This window comes from Elgaria multicarinata, chromosome 5 (genome assembly GCF_023053635.1).
Source record: "Elgaria multicarinata webbii isolate HBS135686 ecotype San Diego chromosome 5, rElgMul1.1.pri, whole genome shotgun sequence".
NCBI lineage: Eukaryota > Metazoa > Chordata > Lepidosauria > Squamata > Anguidae > Elgaria > Elgaria multicarinata.
The window spans coordinates 110,247,741-110,267,251 of NC_086175.1; the positions used below are offsets into that span (position 1 = coordinate 110,247,741).

The window sequence follows — 19,511 nt, forward strand, 5'->3', positions numbered from 1 at the left end:
GGCTTTTGTCACCTTCAGATGCAACCTGTGGATCTGAATGACTCCGATGATTGCTTCTGACTGAAACCTGGAGCAGATTTATTGCCCCATTGACATTGGAGCCACCAGCCTCCACTGAATGCACCTCTGAAGGCGGCTATCTCAAAAGAAGGGCCTCTCCAGAAGATCTTAGGACCAGGCAGGCTCATAAGGGAGAAGATGTTCTTTCAGGTAGCCTGGTCCCAAGCCGCATAGGGCTTTATAGGTCATAACTACCATTTTGTATTCTGCACAGACACAGACCAGGAGCTAGTGAAGCTGCTGTAACAAGGGAATTGCATGCTCCCTGTAACAGGCCCTGGTCAACAGTGTGACCACAGCATTCTGGACCAGCTTCTGAACACGTTTCAAAGTTTCTGAACACGTTTCAAAGGCAGCCCCATGTAGAGCACATTGTAGTTGGCACACTAGGTTCAGGGCTGAGTCCACAACTATGCTCAAACTGTGAGCCTCAGTCTTCAGGGGAAGTCTAATCCAACACAGGTTGAGTCCCTATTCCCTGAGTGCCTTGCTTTGTCTGGATTAAGCTTTAGTTTGTTTGCCCTCATCCAGTCCATTACTGACATCAGGGACTGATTTAGAACCCAAAGAACTTCCTTGGATTTAGACGGAAAGGGGAGAAAGAGTTGGCATTCCAGAGACATCAGTCTGGGTGAGGTTGAAAATGAAATGCTGGATGATAGGATATCCAGTAATTTATTTATTTATTGCATTGATATCCTGCTTTTTTCTTCTTCCAAGGAACCCAAGGCAGCATACATAATCCTCCTCCTCTCCATTTTATCCTCACAAGAACAACCCTTTGAGGTAGGTTGGGCTGAGAGTCTCTGACTGGCCCAAAGTCACCCAGTGAGCTTCCATGGCTGAGCAGGAACTAGAACTTGGATCTCCCAACTCCCAGTCCAACTCCCAACTTTAGACACTACACCACATTACATCAGTGGGAGTTAAGTTTGTCATGATTGACTTAAATCTCATTCATTTCAGTGGCTCTGCTTTAAGTATGACAAAGTCTATATCCAGCCCAACAGCTTTGGTCCAACAGCCAAATTATTCTAGTTTGACATTTTGAAAAGCTGAGTCAATAGGTCAGTGGTACTAGAAACTCTTGTTTCATTTCACACGGGAAGTCTGTAAGGTATTAAAATGATGAACGGTATCATTTCTTCAGTTGTTGGAACATTATTAGAGTTGCAATTTCATTTCTTCATTGTATGAGGTTTTCTCTTGCTCAATAGGTAATGTTGGTATAGTCAGCATACCAGCTAATATCAGTGATTAAGTGATATCGATCGTTGCCTGATATTTTTGAGACATTGTACACGGGCTCAATCCCTATATATATGTTGGCTAGAAGATGTGAAACTCCCATTCAGTAATTTATGTTGCATTTGCACCTTCCCCCTCAAACTGCACTAGTTGACTCTAGTAGTAAAGGTCTACTCTCTAGAACTGCCCAACAGAGTTGGGAAGGGCCATAGTTCAGTGGTAGAGCACCTGCTTTGCATGCAGTAGGTTCCAGGTTCAATCCCTGGCATCTTCAGGTGGCACTCAAAAAACACCTGCCTGAAACCCTGGCCTGGAGAGCCTTTACTGCCAGTCAGTGTCGACAATACTGGGCTAGATGGACCAATGGAGGGAGGGCCCTATGCTCCTATTCCTGTTTGGTTTTGTGTTTACCTACTGAGATAATGTACTTTGCTGACAAAGTTCTTGCTGGAATAAACTGCTTCCATGTGAGAAGGTACATATCCTCAGTCTCTGGAGAGTAATGAATCATAGTTGGAGGAGGTGAACAGGAGGGTATTTTCTCCACACAATAAATGCTATAGGTTTGTGGATCCATTCTGTAGAGGTAGAATCTTTCTGCATCTGACAGAGAGGTACAGCTTCTCTATACAAGGCTGTTAATTGGCTGTTAATCTGCTGTATCTACTTTCAGTTTCCTCAGAGAATTGAGATCTAAACACTACATGAGGGGTGTTTTCTTTGCTGCTTTCCCACTGCATAACCTCTAGGTGGCATTGTGGTATAGCAGAATAGCAAAAATGCACAAGAGGAAAACACACTTTTGCTTTCACAATTAAATGCTTTATTTTCCCTGCTCTAAAAAAACTTGCTGAAAGTGCTGATTAGACATAGAAACAAAAGTGGAGCGTCCTGACATTGTCTAAAGAATCTGTAAACAATGTGACTTGGGAATAATGGTTGCATCATAATCATAATCATAATCATAATAATTTTATTTATTTCTTACCTGCCTCTCCCTCTGGATCGAGGCAGGAAACAACATAGAATACCAAAGTATTATAAAATACATAAAACTGATTAAAACATATAAAACCAATACATTGTTAAAATAACAGCTAGGCTTCTTAAAATTTGATTGGGTAGGCCTGCCGGAAGAGATTAGTCTTTATAGCTTTTTTATATTCAGAAAGACTGTTGAGTTGGCGAATCTCTCCCGGCAAGCCAGTCCACAGTCTGGGAGTGGCAGAAGAGAAGGTCCTCTAGGTAATGCCCTTTATAGAAAAGCCTGTATTGGAGGAGGCAGGGTCATCCCTACCATTAGGCAAAGTGAGGCTGCTGTCTTAGGCAGCAAATGCTGAGGGGTGTGGAATTTTAGAGCAAATAGCTATGTGTGCTGTGCAGTCTACCTTGCATCCTCTAAATCTTCCATTTTGGTGATGTTTATTTTGTAACCTGCAGGGTGGCCATCTTTAAAAAATTGAAAAGCAGTTTATCAATATTTTTGACGTATAAGACCACAACCCTATGCATGTTTGGACAGAAAGAAGTCCTACAAATCCCAGTATGATGGCTGGGGCATGGTGAAATTGCAGCACCTATTTCTGTCTAAACATGCATTTTCCCTAAATATAGCAATCTTGCTTAAGCTATGCAAGGCCATGTCTGGTCGATGCCTGGGTAGGAAACCAACTGGCCACACTAGGTATACCATCTTGACCTCACTGGAAGAGGAAAGATAGAATATAAATAAAATAAATGCGCAATCTTGCCAGAGTTAATCCTGTTATTTCACTTTTTGCACACAAAAGCCACACTCCTGAGATGGAATGTGGACAGAATCATCAAATGAGAACAATCTAAACTAGAAGTATTGCAAACAAATCCAAGTTAAGAGAATATTCTTGCCAATTGTTTCATCTAGTGCTGTGCTAAAAAAATATTCTATGAAAATTTCGACAGAAAAGACATTGCTTTCAAAAAGAAATTCAAAGGAGAAGATATTTCAGAGAAATTCTCATGGCTTTGGTTCAGAGTTCTTGTGCTTATCTTACTTATGAGATGACCGAAGAGTGGGTATGAGTCTTTCATTGTACTGTCACCTCTGAGAGCCTGTAGCCTCCTTGGCTTCCTGAACTTCCTGCCCTGAGGAAGACATTTACAACCCTTGTCAATGATGATGCCTACCTGTGAGAAATGGTTGGAGAATTTCTCCTCTCCTTAGAGATATTTGGTGAAATTGTCCACCCAGTTTCTTTATCCATGAATACGGTGGAGAGTTTTGAGACGCCGCTTGTGCACAGCTCTAATTTCACCCAGTTCATTTGGGTAAGAGCAAAGGCGGATGTAGTTCAGTGTTCTGTTCCCATAGCGGCCAACCAGATGCTTACGGGCAGCCCACAAGCAGGACATGAGCACAATAGCACCCTCTGATGCTGGAGATTAGGGATGTGCTCTGCTTCTAATCGGACCAGCGAATTAGAAGCGGAGCGGGGTGCTTCGCCTCCCCTTAAGGCGGAGGCGAAGAGGATTGGGGGGGCCGGCGGAGCGTGGCAAAGAGGATCGAGGTGAAGGCGGATCCTTTGCCTCAATCCGGAGCTCCACCGGAAAGGTAAGTGGGGTTTACCGGGCCCTGCCTCTGTCGCCGATGCGGCGACAGCGGCAGGGCCCAGTAACCCCCTCTCCTCTCCCTTACCTGCCTCTGTCCGCGGTCCCTCAGCTTCTTCAATTGAGCCCGCGGTTCAATCAGGAAGTCTAGGCCGCGCGGCCTAGACTTCCTGGCTGAACCGCGGGCTCAATTGAAGAAGCCGAGGGACCGCGGACAGAGGCAGGTAAGGCCCCCCTCCCCCTAGACTTCCTGGCTGAACCGCGGGCTCAATTGAAGAAGCCGAGGGACCGCAGACAGAGGCAGGTAAGGCCCCCCTCCCCCTTGGTCCCTTACCGGGCTCTGCTGCTGTTGCCGCACGGGCGGCGATGGTGGCAGGGCCCGGTAACACCCCCCCCCGCCCTCCTCTCCTGGCCTTACCTGGCACCACTCCCCTCCACTGCGGAGCTCCGATTCTGAGCCGGAGCTCCGCGGCAAAGAGGAGCGGAGTATGGACGGAGCGGCGCAGAGTGGCGCGGAGTGGCGCGGAGCGGAGCGGGCCGATCCAAAATTTTCGGATCGCCCCCGGGGCGGAGCGGGGGGGTCCGTGTACACCCCTACTGGAGATAATATCTAGCCATCATGACTAGCAGCCATTGACAGCCTTGTCCTCCATAATTTTGTCTAATCCCCTTTTAAAGCTTTCCAGGTTGGTGGCCATCACTACATCTGCTCAATGTAAGGAACTCAAATCTATCAGAATAATTGGCATATATTTTCAGGCACTGGGAGTGTAGCTAACTTATTTGAATACATGACATTTAAAGTTCTTTCTAACTTCAGAGTTTCAGTTTTTTTCTATAGCTATTCTTGCTGCAATCAATAGATTGCTCATCGATTCCTAGGAAACTAAATTTGTGTATTCTTCTAAACACCATTATAACTGTGCCAGTGATCACTGGGACTTTATGATATATTGTCACTGAGATAATATTTTAAACTTTTTGGGGTTTTGTGTGTTCTGGAACTAGCATGTGAAACTGACTAAGTAATTTGGAGAGAAATAGTTTTGTGAAATGTATCTCCTACCAACTTTATTTTTCTGATTCGGACCTTGTTAATAATGTAAGGTTGTAACCAACGTTAGTCCTACTTAGAGAAGTTCCACTGAAATGAATGGGACTTAATTTAGTCATGACTAACACATGTCCCCTTTATTTCAATGGCACCTCTCTAAGTAGGACTAACATTGGATACAACCCATTTATTGCAATGCATACATTATATATGAGCACAAACCAGTGGGAAGTTCTCCTGAGCAAGTTCCATTGAAATGAATGGGAGATGCTCAAGGGCATTACTGCACTCCTATTCCTTCATGTACATGAAAGCTTCAACGTGCATAATTCTGTAGTGCATAACTCTGGCCACTGAATATTAGTCCAAATAAAAAAAGTCTTTATCTTGTATATTGTATACAAAAGAGGGGGCAGTTGGGCCATTGTGAAGCATGAAGTAAGCTTTGTTGAAAATCTGCTTTTATTAGAAAAGTGAATGCTGCTTTTCCATTTGCATTGGAGGAGCAAAGAAAGCCTGTGACGCTGTATTTGTTCAGAAAAGCAAATCTATCTCAAAGGGTCGCACAAGTATTTACGAGACACTCTCATGTCTGCAGCAAATTCCATGACGAAATCATACAAAGAGCATTTGATTATAGGCTTTTGCATATTGTAAAAACGTCTTGATTCAAAGAGGTCAAAATTAGCATGGGGATTGTAACGGCTTTGCAGTTCTGAAGCCCTCAATGATGTCAATGTCATGCTTGCTTGCTTAGTCTAGATTGAATTTGGCACCTAATACATAGGAAAGATTTGGGGTAGTTTTACAGACAATGCCGAAATTAGTTTTTCCGTTTCCCACATCTGTAACTCACAAGGTCTATTGCTGCGAATGTGTATTTGTTTTTAAAAGCGCCATCTTCTGCTTTCTTTCCTGCATTAGCATTGACACATTCTAGTTTTATTTATGTGCAGGTTGGACAATGTTATTTGTTGGCACTATTCCACTTATTCAGAGTACAGGCATGATAGGAAATAAGATTAGATCAGGAGCTATGGACCGTTGCCTGTTGTTGAGGCAACTGCAAACAAGTTTCTAGTCCTGTATGGATTTGGTTGGTTCTAGACTTGGTCATACGAAATGTTTAAATCAATGGAACTTAAATTAGTCGTGACTAATTTAAGCCCCGTTGATTTCAAGGGCTCTACATTTAGTATGGACAGGTTTGTATCTGATTGGAAATGGAAGAATTAAAAGTGACATAATGAAATTGCACATATAAATGAAAGCTACTGGGAGATGGACTTTGGATTTTTACCTCCTCCTTGTAGGGCATTCTTTCATTCTTAGAGTTACTTCCTAGCATGTCCTCCCCCCCAATTCCTCCCTTGCCCAATATATGCAATTTCAGTTTTTAAGCTCATTGTGTGCCATAGAAAAAAATCAAATTGTTGCCTGTGATTTTTTCAGTGCTCTCTAGTACCAGCATTGGACTAAGCAATAGTTAGCTATTTCCTTTCTATTTTATTTCTGTTTGTTATATGTCTGCAAAATATGCCCTTAGTTCTGTCCATTACAGGGAACCACAGCTGCAGCCCTACATACTGGAAACAGAGACTGAGTGCCAGGAATACACCACCCTTCTGTGCTTGTTTTTAGTAAATCACACACACAATTTTCCATTTGTCTTTTACTTGACCTGACTTCGGCTTTTGAGATCATTGATCATTCCGTTGTTCGCTGTGTGTTTCGGGGTTTGGCGCTTTCTTGGTTTCATTCTGAACTTGCTAAGCATTCTTTTTCCTCCTCTATTAATGGTAATTCTTCTTCCTTACTCTTCCCCCCCCCCCCGACATTCCTCAAGGATCTAACTTGAGCCCTCTTTTCTCTCTTTTTCTCCTTCCTTTTAGTCAGCCTTGCCCAATCCAGCATCTCCCAGATGTTTTTGACTACAACTCCCATAATTCCCAAACAGCATTGCAACAATTCAAGAGTGTTTGGAGCTGTTGTTCAGAACACCTGGAGGGCAAACAGCTGCCATCATCCTTTAATAGGATGAACTCCTGTTTTTTGTTCTTTCAATGTTTGTTATCACTTCTATGATGACCACCTGCAGTTCCACTTTTTGTCTTCTGATCTACTTTCCTCTTCTGTTTCTAAGATTTTGGGTTGTCTTCTTTCTGACCAAATATCTTTGCATGATCTTATGTTGGTCGTCTATCTTCCCAATAGCTTTGTATCCCTCAAAGGGACAACAGCTTTGATTTTCACAACGTTACTTTTTTTTTGGGGGGGGGGAATCAATCTAATTTTAGTCATATTTCTTTTTCATATCAATCATTACTTATTATCATTGATATAGATAATGAAAAAATATCAATAAGATGCTGATAGGAAAAGAAAGCTAAAAATCTAAAGCTGATTTTTCCTTCTTCTGCATTTGAAACTTCTTTCTTTACTCTCACTTTGGGTTATGTATCTATTATTCCCAATCCCCCAAGTGCTCTCCTTTTTATTTAATTAACCTATTTATTAAATCTGTATCCTGCCTTTCCATACAAATAGGGCTCAAATATAAGATTTCATTTTATTTATTAGTTTTCTATACTGCTCATAGCCAAAGCTCTCTGGGCAGTTTGCAAAGGTTTTGGAGCAAGGCAGTCTCAATGGGGCCCTTCCGTCAGTGAGTCTACCTTCACACAACCATTGTCACCAGCTGCCCTTTCTCTTCCTCCTCTTTCTCATCATTGCTATGTCTTGCTTGCTTGACAGGCAGACAGCCAGTGAGCAAACAGGCAGGGGCATCGAAATCCAATAGGGTTTCCCTGCACAGGTTTCCCCCCCTCCTCCTCCCTCCCAATCCCCTTTCCTTTTGTGTCATGTCTTTTAGATTGCAAGCCTGTGGGCAGGGACTGTCAAGAAATACTTTTGTAAGCCGCCGTGAGAGCCTTTTTTTGACTGAATGGCGGCATAAAAATGCTTAAATAAATAAATAAATCTACTGCTCCTCCTTCACACCACCACCATTGTCTGAGACAAAGTGAGAGGCAGGTGAACAAGAAGGTTGCCATGGTGAAAAGGAGGAGCAAGTCCAGGAGACAGTTGTGAGTGAGACCCTGCTGGGGTGTGGGCCCTTAGCAGGTTGTCCAATCATGCCTACCTTTAATGCTAGCCCTGTGCCTGGGCTTCCCTTGGCAGGGAGTTCCAAAGCCTTGGAACATTCACCGAGAAGACCACGCTCTCACGTTTATTCAGTCTCCTTTCCCAACTCTGCCATTAAGAAGGACAAGCACTAATAGCATCACACACATCCATGCCGCAGTTTGGCCTCCTCAAATGCATGAGCTCCCTGTTGGTTTTGGCTTTGTGCCAACTAAGAGTTACTTCCAAAATGCTGGGGTCTGGCAGTAGCCCAGGCACAAAAGAGAAACAGCATTTGCAACACCTCTCCAGAGAGCATTGTGTTTTCTTGAATAGTTTGTGTCAGGGCTGCTGAGCGGTAAGGAGTAGTGAGGGCAACTATAATCAACAGAAGCCTAAAAGTGCAGAGAATATGTCAGAGGCTGCTGTTCCAGTTTCAAAGCAGGCGGTGCACGGAAAGCAGCACCAGCTGATCAAAGCCCGAACAAATGCAAAGGAGAGTCACTGCGAAGAAACCAGAATAAAAGGAGTTGCCGTTTGACAGCGCGGCAAAGTTATTTTCATGCCAACGTTTACGTTTCAAAAAGGAGGGAGGTTATGGGCAAGAAAACACATATTCAGGATGCTTTTGTTTTAAAACAAGGACTTTTTTGTTGCTGTTAAAAAAAAATGTTGAGAGGGTCACCAAAATGTTGGATAGTCCTGATGCATCCTGATGCCAGCGTAATGGCTGTGAAAAGGAGCATGTTCTCCCATGATCCCATGTCCAGGTGCTATAAGTTATGATAGTTCTCATGGCTTGGCCCACCCTTTTGCAACCTTGTGCCCTCCAGACGTGTTGGAATGCAATTCCCAGTTCAGCCAGGTTCGGGATGGCTGGCCTGAGCTAAGGCTCAGCTGGATCCACCCAAAAAGCTGCATCTCATATGAAAAAGTTATTCTTTGATATTGGCATAAATCTTTCTGCACACACAGAAAACTAGATATCAGGGTGAACAATTCTAGCCTTTTCATTGAGATGCTTGCTTTCCATGCATAAGGATTATTTGTCTATGCCATTTATATGGACTACCCTCCTGATGCGTGGTAGATAGATATTTCTGCTTGTGAAAGCAGTGACGTCTGTCAAATGTGGACCCATGCTTACTCTGGCCTTGCAAAAGGGCCTGAACTGCAATGATCAATGATTTTATATAGATTGATTGTAGAAATGTCTATACTATCCTTTCATTACTAGTGGTGACCCCAGGACAGTGTACATATGATTATAAGAACAATATAATATAACCATTTAAAAAGTTTGTTTGAACTGTTATATACTACTTTCCTTCCTGATGACTGACCCAAGGCAGCTCATAATAACCACCTGGAGAGCTTTGGCTTTGGGGCAGTATAGGAATGAAATAAATAAATAAGTGAGAATGAATATATGATAACACATAATAAGATTCCTTAAAAGGCAGCAGTGACTTATGAAACCTCTGGGAGGACAATGATGGAAAATGTCTACTCCTAGTTGTTGCTGCTGCTGGCTGTTCTAAGTGGAAGAATGACATCAGACATTTTGGCTGCAACATTTGCCAGAACTCTTTCTTTCCTTACTGACACTTATGCTGTCTCCCCCTGCCTGCACCCCCGCCCTGCACCTTGATAATATGAACAAATTAGAGTGGCCACTTATACGTTGCCAGAAAAGAGGGTTTTCATCACCAAAAGAGAGGGCAGAAGAGGACACCCATTCTCATATCATCCTGCACATGTAGATTTATATATCTAGGTGCAAATTTAGACATAACTATAATTTCAATTGAAGCACAATACAACTTTAATTTACACCTTAAATTAAATAAACTCAACATAGAGGAGAGGATTGTGACCAGGTCGGCTGTGTGGCTTTGCTCAGTCAGTTGTCCAGGTGCTGAGTGTTGATGGGCACCTTCAAGGCTCCTGCTCCTCTTCCTCCTTATGGTTCTTTGACTTTAAACCAGACTTGGAATGGGCAGTCCGTCAAATAGGGGACACTTTCAAACAGAGGATTGTTCTCTAAAGTAGGACACCTGACCACCCTAGAACAAATGCAAAACTGAGTTGCTGGGGAACATGGGTGGGAAGGTGCTTTTGCACTCATGTCTTGCTTGTGGGTTTCCTATGAACAACTGGTTGGCCACTGAGTGAACACAATGCCAGACTAGATGGACCCTTGGTCTGATCCAGCAGGGCTCTTCTTAGGTTCCAAAACTTTTTGTTTCCTGAGGCCAAGAACAAGATGGCAGGGCTGTGATTCCATTTTGGGTTTCAGTGAGAACTCTAAAGGAGCTATTCAAGGGGTTCAGCACCTTGGATAACTCCTTTAGAGTTTTGGCTGGTTCTGACTAAAAACCCAGCATGGAATCACAGCCCCACTGAAATCGGAGCCACCAGCCTCCACTGGATGACCCACACACACTGCACACACACACACCCCAATTCCACATAGAGTAGCTGACCTGGCTGGCAGTTTAATTTTACTTCTGCACTGTTGGCAAGATAACATCCTTCGCAACATCTTATGGCAGCAGGTTAGCTTACGGCAACGCTATTCTCCAACACCGTGGTGCCATTCACTCACTGCTTCGCCTAGCACCTGCTCACTTCCTGTTCAGACAAATGCTGGAATGGGGTCACAGAAGCAGGGAATGCATGTACACGTGCACCATATGGTAGAGTGCATAGCCTGCACTGGCTGCCTCTCACCTTTGGTCAGGGACCTTTCCCCACAGCTCCATCTGTGACATGTCGGGAGAGGGCCTATAGGCATGACAGCAAGCCAACCTAGCCAGCAACAAGCAAGCTTCACCACAGGTGCTCAGAAGGCCACGGGGTTGTGCCAGCCCAGCATCTAACCCTTGAAGCAGAAAGCTCACTTTCCCTAACGGTAGGACTAGACCTGCTACTGAGTTTATTCCTGAAGTATTTCATGATGTCTGATTTCTATTTTATTGTCGTTGCTTCCGTATCAGTCTTTATGCCTTGTCCAGCCATCTTGAAAAGCTCTGACAAATATATAACAATGTTGGGGACTGTTTTGAATGAGCTTTTATTGGAAATATATTTGTGGTTGAAATGATTATACTTCAGTATAAACTGGTTTGAATATGTCAAAAATAAGTGCACTTCACTTTACCTGTGGTTATTTCCTTGCTCTTACTTCACTTTTTCTGGTTCCTTATATCTCATTTTTACCAGTCGGATTAGGATGTGGCTTTTGATCCACAAATATGAAAATGTGTTATTTTTTTTAAAAAAAAAACTCAGGTAGAGTAGGTACAATGCTCTTCTCATCTTTTTTAAGAAATGTGAACATTAGGCAGTAAGGGACAATGAGGAAAGGTTAATACCCCCAGAAGAGAAGCAGGTGGCCTATTAATATGGGCAGATATTTATTTATCTGATGCCACTTTTCATGATAAAGCCTTTCCAAGGCAGCTTTGCAAAAGATAATTAAAACCATAAAACAATTTTTCAAAATACAAACAAAACAACTAAAAACAACAGCACTTTAAAAGCAGTTGATAAAACCCAACCCACAGCACATTTAATAGAGCACTTTAAATAGAACATGAATGCTGTGGGAAGTTGACTCCTGCAAAACCTTTGGATGATGAGTGATGATGCTGAAGATCAAATAATTGAAGAACGTTTGCACAGCTAGAGAATATTCTCCACCAAATCTCAATAAAAAGGATTTTTGAGGAGAACCTTTTTTGGGAGCAAAATTGTTTGGTAGCAAATTGGGGTTTTGTTGACTTCTTGGCATTAGCTCCCTGAATAGGACCTTTGTCATAGATAGTTCCCTATCAGATTTTTGAGGATTAAAGCCAAAATATTAGGATAATGCATAATACCCAATAAGGAGCCAATTGGTTTAATTTGTGTCATTTTGAGATTCTAAAGTGGTAACTGCTAATAAGCCTACATCTGGGTATTTCATTTCACTGCCCACCCTAAATGTACGGTGCTGTGTTGTGGTGGTGGTTCTATTGTTCCTAATAAATTTTTCAAGGCAATGTTAAAATATGTTTTCAAACCCACATTCCATACCTGCGGATTTACAATCTGAGAGATATGATCATGTTGCACTATGGAAAAGGGATGGGGAGCAGGAAAGGACGAGAAGGAAATGGCGGTACTATTATCCTCAATGTCCCAATGTCACTATCGTCTGTACATTTTTTGTTTTTGTTTCTTTGCAGTTCTAATTCTTTCAGTGGCATCCACTGCTGTGATAAGCCAGAGAATACCAGAGATCACATGCCTTTTAATTAAGCAAAACAGTCAAGTTGCAAGACCATTGGGTTCTTCTTCACCTGTTCATGAGGTAAACAGATACATTCCCATTTGAGCTTGCCCAATCTTAAATATCAGCGTTGAAGACCTTCATGTGCATGTTGCCACCTACAGAGGGGAGGCAGAGGCACCCTTTTTAGTTGGGGTACTCTGGATATGCAATATTCTCCATCGAGGAACTAAGAGGGTGCCTAATCTACTAACTTTTGGGCACCAGATAACAAGAACTGTATTCTCCCAAGGATAATCAATTATAATTGATTTTATGATTGCTGCAAAAGGAACAAATAGTTCCTTAAAGGTGAACATTTCTTATGACATAAGCTTTTATGGACTACAGCCTGTTTCATCAGATAGAAATTGGGTTATGTTGAGTTACAGGTAGATATCTACATGGTTGGGCATGGGGTGGGTGGACTGAAACAGTGAGGTTGGGGAAAAATGATAGATAGATAGATAGATAGATAGATAGATAGATAGATAGATAGATCCTGCAATTCAACACAACATTTTGTACACCTGATGAAGTGGACTCCAGTCCACAAAAGCTTATGCCATGATAAATGTGTTTGTCTTTAAGGTGCCACAAGAGTGTCTGTTTGTGTGTGTGCGTGTGTGCGTGTGCGTGTGTGCGTGTGTGTGTGTTTTATGGCAATGTGGTAACCCCCTCTGGAAACATATTGCTGCTATTCTCTGCTCTTATTGATTTATTTACTGTTGTTTTATGATTTTAAAACCATATTTTGTTTTCACATAAATGTTAATTGTTTGATTTTTTTTTTTAAAAAAATTATTACTAGCTGTTTTGGAAGCTTTTGCTGAAAGACAAACTTTTTGATGAAGCAAATGGACAAATTATGAGTAGATAGCCAGCAATGCATGACCATTTGAATAAACCCTGAATAAACCTCAAGTTGAAACTTCCTACAATTTTAAGAAGTTAATTTCCTGAAACAAAATGTTGAATGTTGAGGCTCAGTGGTATTTTATTTATTTATGTATTTATTACATTTATATCCTGCTTTTTTCCTCTCCTACCCAAGGGGACTCGCATGATCCACCTCATCTCTCTTTTACCTGCACAACAACCCTCTGAGGTAGATTACTTGCCCAAACTCTCCCAGTGTGCTTCATGGCTGGGTGGGGATCAGAGCCCAGACCTCCCACGTCCCAGTCCAACACTCTAACCACTATACTACACTGGGTCTCAGCCTAAACTACCTCACAGGGTTATTGTAAGGATAAAATGGGAGAGGAGAAAGATCATGTAAGCTACCTTGGTGTATGGAGTATACCTCATGTTCTGACTTGTTTTAGAACGCTTTTTTGAAATGTATTTTTGTGACGTCTTCATCATTAGCTGGTCCTGCTTTCTTTCTGCCTTCGGTTGTTTCAAGCCACCAAAAAGGTTGTAGTTCCACAGATAACAGTTCCCAGTAATGTTGTGGTTTTTCACTATATTTACCCAAAAGTATATTTTTGGGAAATACTGAATTGTTTCCTTTTTACAATGAAGCCTGTGGTTGTATTCTAACCACCCTGACTATTCAACGTTTTGCAAAAACTAGGATCAACACAACCTGCCAGCAATGTCCATTTGTGCCATATGAAATTCTAAGGCCAAAACAGACATTTCTGGGAAATGCTGGGGGTTGTAGGATTTTTTTCTGACTAAACATGCATAAGACTTTCACTTTTGTGAACCGCCCAGGGAGCTTCGGCTATTAGGTGGTATAAAAATGCAATAAATAAATAAATAAAGGCTGCACCCTAAATGTGTTTCTAGCAGCTATGTCTTCTTTTCATTTTTACTCTAGAGTAAAACCTTCCCACTTATTCTGCTAGCCCTGAAGTCCTGTTTTGACAGCATCACTGCTACTGTCCTCCTAAATACTATAGGCTTTGGGATCAAGATGTCCTTTGTTTCTATTGAACATCCTCTCTATAATCTACTCAAAAGAAACTTCCTCCTCCAAGACTGTAGTCCTAAGAACATAAGAACAGCCATGCTGTGTCAGACCAAGGTTCCATCTAGTCCACCACACTGTTTACACAATGGCCGACCAGCTGTTGATGGGAGACAAGCAGGAGATGTGTGCAATAGCAGTATGTACAACTGGTGTACATAGACATACTGCCTCTAATTACTGGAGGCAGCATAGAGGCATCAGGACTAGTAGCTGTTTATAATTGTCTCCTCCAGGAATTTATCCAACCCCCTTTTAAAGCTATCCAAATTGGTGGCCATCACTACATCTTGTGGTAGTGAATTCCATAGTTTAACTATGGGCTCATCTACACCAAGCAGGATATTCCACTATGAAAATGGTATATAAAAGGCAGGAGCCACACAACTGCTTTATAGCAGTATTGAAGTGCACTGACAACTGTTGGGGCACATTGACACGTACCGTTGTACCATATACCACTTTCATAGTGTTATATCCTACTTGGTGTAGATGTGGGATGGGCCCCAATAGTTGTCAGTGCACTTCAGTACCACTACAAAGCAGTAGTGTAGATCCTGCCTTTTATATACTGCTTTCATAGTGGAATATCCTGCATGGTGTAGATGAGCCCTGTGTGCTATGTGAAGAAGGACTTCCTTTTATCTGTCCTGAATCTCCCCACCAACAAGCATCATAGGATGACCCCTGGTTCTAGTATTATGACAGAGGGAGAAAAATGTCTCCTAGACCTGTGTGCCCAAGTGTGGATTTAGGGTCAGACAACCATCCAGCTGCTGAGTTTGGGGCATGCCTGTTATGACCTATTCATACAACTATCTACTCAGCTGCTGAAACAAATAGCAGAAAGGGTTCATCTGCACTTGTCAAGTGTAAAGCTGGTCACACTGACATAAGAGGCCAGCATTGCATAAATCTTCATGCAATTTCCCCAAACCTCTTACAGTGTTCTCAGCCACATCCTTGGAGATATAGATGGGGCAGGGCTTTGCCCATCCATCAGTGAGGGCCAAACTACACATTATTTTAAGGATGTAGCTTGCAGTTGTGTCTCCCCCCACCTTATTTAAAATTACATGTGGTAGATCCAATCCAGATTAGGATCCCAACATGTTGGGTGGATGGTAGTGGGATTTAGCACTTTGTCCCCACTGTGGTCTCTATCTAGGTCAGGCCCTCCATGCCTGCTATTTGTATTGCCAAAAAAGAAAAAGAAAAAAAAGATCGAACTTCACTCTCCAAATCTCATCTCTGTTCACTGCCAGCCATCCTCCCTGCTTCCATTCCTTTGCCCCCTCTGGAACTGCTTCTTACTTCCTCAGAAAGCAGTGACCCTTCATTCTCATTTCCTCTCTCCACCCTTCCAGCTGCTTGCCCACACTAACACCTACCCTCCCTTGACTCCAACACAGCCACCATTGCTTCTCTATTCTTTGCAGGTCTTGCCTTATCTCACACTCCTCACCCTGATAGTCATGAGGAGGTGATAATCTCCTTTTCCAGATTCTGGCTGCTCCTTCCAACTCCTGAACACCCCTGTTCCCCATCAGACTGCTTTCCTTCCTTTGAAGTTCACTTTGTCAAGTTCTGCTCTTCTGCATCTCTATGTTGCTATTATATTTCTCCCTCTTGGCTCCCTCGCAACCTTCATTTCTGACTTCAGTGCCTGGCTGGCCTTCTTCCTCCCTGACAACCTTCCCCCCCCACACACACTTAGTTCCTTGGCAGTTTCAGAATCCATGTTGATAATCTCTTAGCCCCGACTGCTTTGTCCCATTCTGATGTCCCTTGAGGCTTGGAGAGCAAGCTGATAGCGTCCAATGGCAGTCAGTGCCAGGGCGAGAAAAAAATTAGGACCTTGCTGGCTGGAGCACTTTCTTAGTACATCAATAGGAGGATATTGTCTCAGCAGGAAGCTAAAGCTAATTGAAGCCTTGTGTAGACTGACAAGACCTATAGAGCTGGTTTGCATGATCACGGAGAGGAAATAAGCCATAGTGGCCGTTTTAGAATTCAGATCAGTTTATTTAAACATCTTCTGATTTAATGATATCAAAATTGAACAGGTGAAGCTGCCTTATACTGATTCAGGTTATTACCCCATCTACTTCAACATCATTTTCTCTGATTGGCAGTGGCCCTCTAGGATCTTAGCCAGAGATCTTTTCTAGTCTTGCTGTCCAGGATCCTTTCAACTAAAAGTGCCAGAATTGAGGCTGTGTCTTGCTTAGGCTGGGTCAGGCTCAGCAGTAAGGCAAATCCAATGGCAAATGAATTAGGCAGGCAAATAGTCAAGCACAGAGGTATCAATCCAGTATGGAATCAGTTTAATGCAGGAATAGTCAGGATACAGGCAATGGTCAAGACACAGTATTACCAAGCAAGTAGTTGGTTTTCAGAAGAAAAGTCTGAGGAATTAGGAGTTAGCAGTAAAATTACTACGTTTTCTGTTGATACCAAATTATTTAGGTTGACTAAAACAAAAAGGGATTGTGAGGAGCTCCAAAGGGATATCTCCAAACTGGGCGAATGGACATCTAAATGGCAGATGTGGTTCAATGTAAGCAAGTGTAAAGTGATGCATATTGGGGCAAATAATCTTACATTCAAGTATAAGCTGATGGGATCTGAGGTGTTCAAAACTATGCATGGTATGAAGAGAGTGGATAGGGAGACATTCTTCACCATGTCTCATAATACTAGAACCTGAGGTCATACCATGAAGCTGATTGATGGGAAATTTAGGAAAATAGAAGGAAGCTGGGGCCCGAAAAAGTACCTGACAGATACAAAGGCAGATAAAAGGAAATGCTTCTTCACACAGTGCATACTTAAATGATGGAATTCACTACCACAAGTTGTAGTGAAGGACACCAATTTGGATGGCTTTAAAAGGGGGTTAGACAAATTCCTGAAGGAAAAGGCTATTGATGGCTACTAGTCCTGATGGCTATATGTTCCCTTTAGTATCAAAGGCAGTATGCCTATGTACGCTAGTTGCTGGAGAACATGGGCAGGGGGTTGCTGTTGCACTCATGTCCTGCTTGGGGTTTCCCATGGGCAGCTGTTTGGCCACTGGGTAAACAGAACGCTGGAGTAGATGGTGCTTGGGTCTGATCGAGCACGGCTCTTCTGATGTCCTTGTGTACTTTGTCACTGCCCCCCAACAAGTTAGATGGATAGCTTCATATCTAATGTTATCAGAATAGAATGTTCTCTTTTGTTTGTTGTTCAATTGTTTTGTACGTTGGTAGATGAAATTCAGTATTCTGTGCAGGTTGGAGGAGCTAGGAATGGAATATCCAAAAGGTGGCATGAGTCCATAAACATCTAAAGAGAAGAGGAGATCTTAAAATAGTGCAATGGGTTAAAATATGTTTTTCCCTCCCTGCAATGCAGATTGAAGACTATGTTGAAGACCTCCAGTGTTCCCAGAATTCTCAAAGCACTGAGAATGTCTACAAAACAGCCAAATATGCAGAAGTTGGTGTACTTGAAAATGTCAAAATAAAAGCAATAGTAAATAATTCAGAAACCATCACATGTCTTTGGGTATTTAAAGAGACCCAGACTGACTGTAATTCCTCTCTGGATATGGAGAACCGGTAAGCAAAGTGTTGGACTGAATTATTACTTTAAAAAAAGAAGAAGAAAAAATAACCTCACCTTAGTTCTGATTCATGAAAATGCTGAAGACCTGAACATCTAGGAAACGATTATGTTAGTAACCAGAGCTTTACTTATAGTTCTCACTGCTGAAGAGGCAATTTATTTTAACACAGGACAGTGGCTTGCCTCTTCAGCAGAAGGAACTGCTTAGTTAAAAAAAAAGTACAAATAAAGCTCCTGCAAAATGTGCAGTTCTCTCTCACACTTTTATATCCTTTCTTTGTGGTATAACTTCAGTCTTTAGACCTAGCAATTAAATTCACATCATATATATATATATATATATATATATATATATATATATATATATGCCTTTCAACGTATGTTTAGATTCCACTGAAAGGGCCTCACTTCTCACCTGTAGATAGAGATCATTTCTTATATAACAGGTGTAGTGGTTAGAATATTGGATTAGGGCCAGGGAGATCCATGTTCAAATCCCCACTAGGCCATGAAGCTCTCTAGGTGACCTTGGGCCAATCACAGCTCTCAGCCTATCCTCACAGAGTTGTTGTGATGATAAAATGGATGATGGGGGGATATAAATGTGATAAAAAACCAAATTACACACAGGGCTGAATCAAAGGACAGGGGTGCCCGATGCTAAACCACTGTCTGCTAGCTAGCTATCACAAAGATAAGGACAGGTAGCTGCAATCCAGCCCAATGCTGCCCACATCAGGCTGCCCACCTTGCAATATTCAGTAGCAATTTAGGCCACAGCTAGACCTAAGGTTTATCCTGGGATCATCTAGGGTTCACCCCTGCCTGAGCACTGGATCCCCTGTGTGTCACCTAGATGAACAGGTTTGACCCCTGGACGATCCAGGGATAAACCTTAGGTCTAGCTATGGCCTTACTGAACCTAGAATACAGGTGCAGAACCTCTTTCAGCCTGAGGGATGAATTCCATTTTGGAGAAGCTTTTGCAGGGTTGAAGGCAAAAGGGGCAGGGCTAAAATGCCCACATATTCTGGCTTAAAGTTCTTATTGACAGCAGAATGGGGACAAAAACTGCACAACAACAACAATAATAAATTTATTTCTTACCCGCCTCTCCATCCTGATCAAGGCGGGGATGGGAAGTTATTACTGGGAAGTAATCAAATGATTGGTGGCTGGGGGGAAAGACATGGCCGTCCGCGGAATCCTGGTGGGCATGACTGGCACCCTGGGAGGGCCAGGTTTGGCTTGTGGACCTAAGGTTCCCCACCCCGATCTAGAAGCACAGCCACCACATTGGGGATTAACATTGGGGATTTAACATTGCCCAATGCAAAAGGGCATATTCAGAAACATCCAGACAATTGAAGCAAAGAACAAACCCAATCTGGCTAGGACCTTTTTAAATAGAATGATTAATACGATGGCTAATCTGTTCCTGACCACAAATTTAGTTTGCTTGTTCATTGCTTTGGCCAAATCTACACCAAGCAGGATATTATGTAACACTTTGAAAGTTGTTAGAAAACAGTATA

The 19,511-nt window shown here is 42.5% G+C and overlaps 1 protein-coding gene across 1 annotated transcript in view; it reads left to right on the forward strand.

Moving 5' to 3' along the window:
- Positions 1-19,511, forward strand: part of FLT3 (fms related receptor tyrosine kinase 3) — an 85,027-nt gene that overhangs the window by 26,453 nt on the left and 39,063 nt on the right. Inside the window, exons 3-4 of the mRNA XM_063127723.1 lie at positions 12,304-12,428; positions 17,764-17,969. Of these exons, the coding sequence (XP_062983793.1) occupies positions 12,304-12,428; positions 17,764-17,969 (331 nt within the window). The remainder of the gene's footprint in view (positions 1-12,303; positions 12,429-17,763; positions 17,970-19,511) is intronic.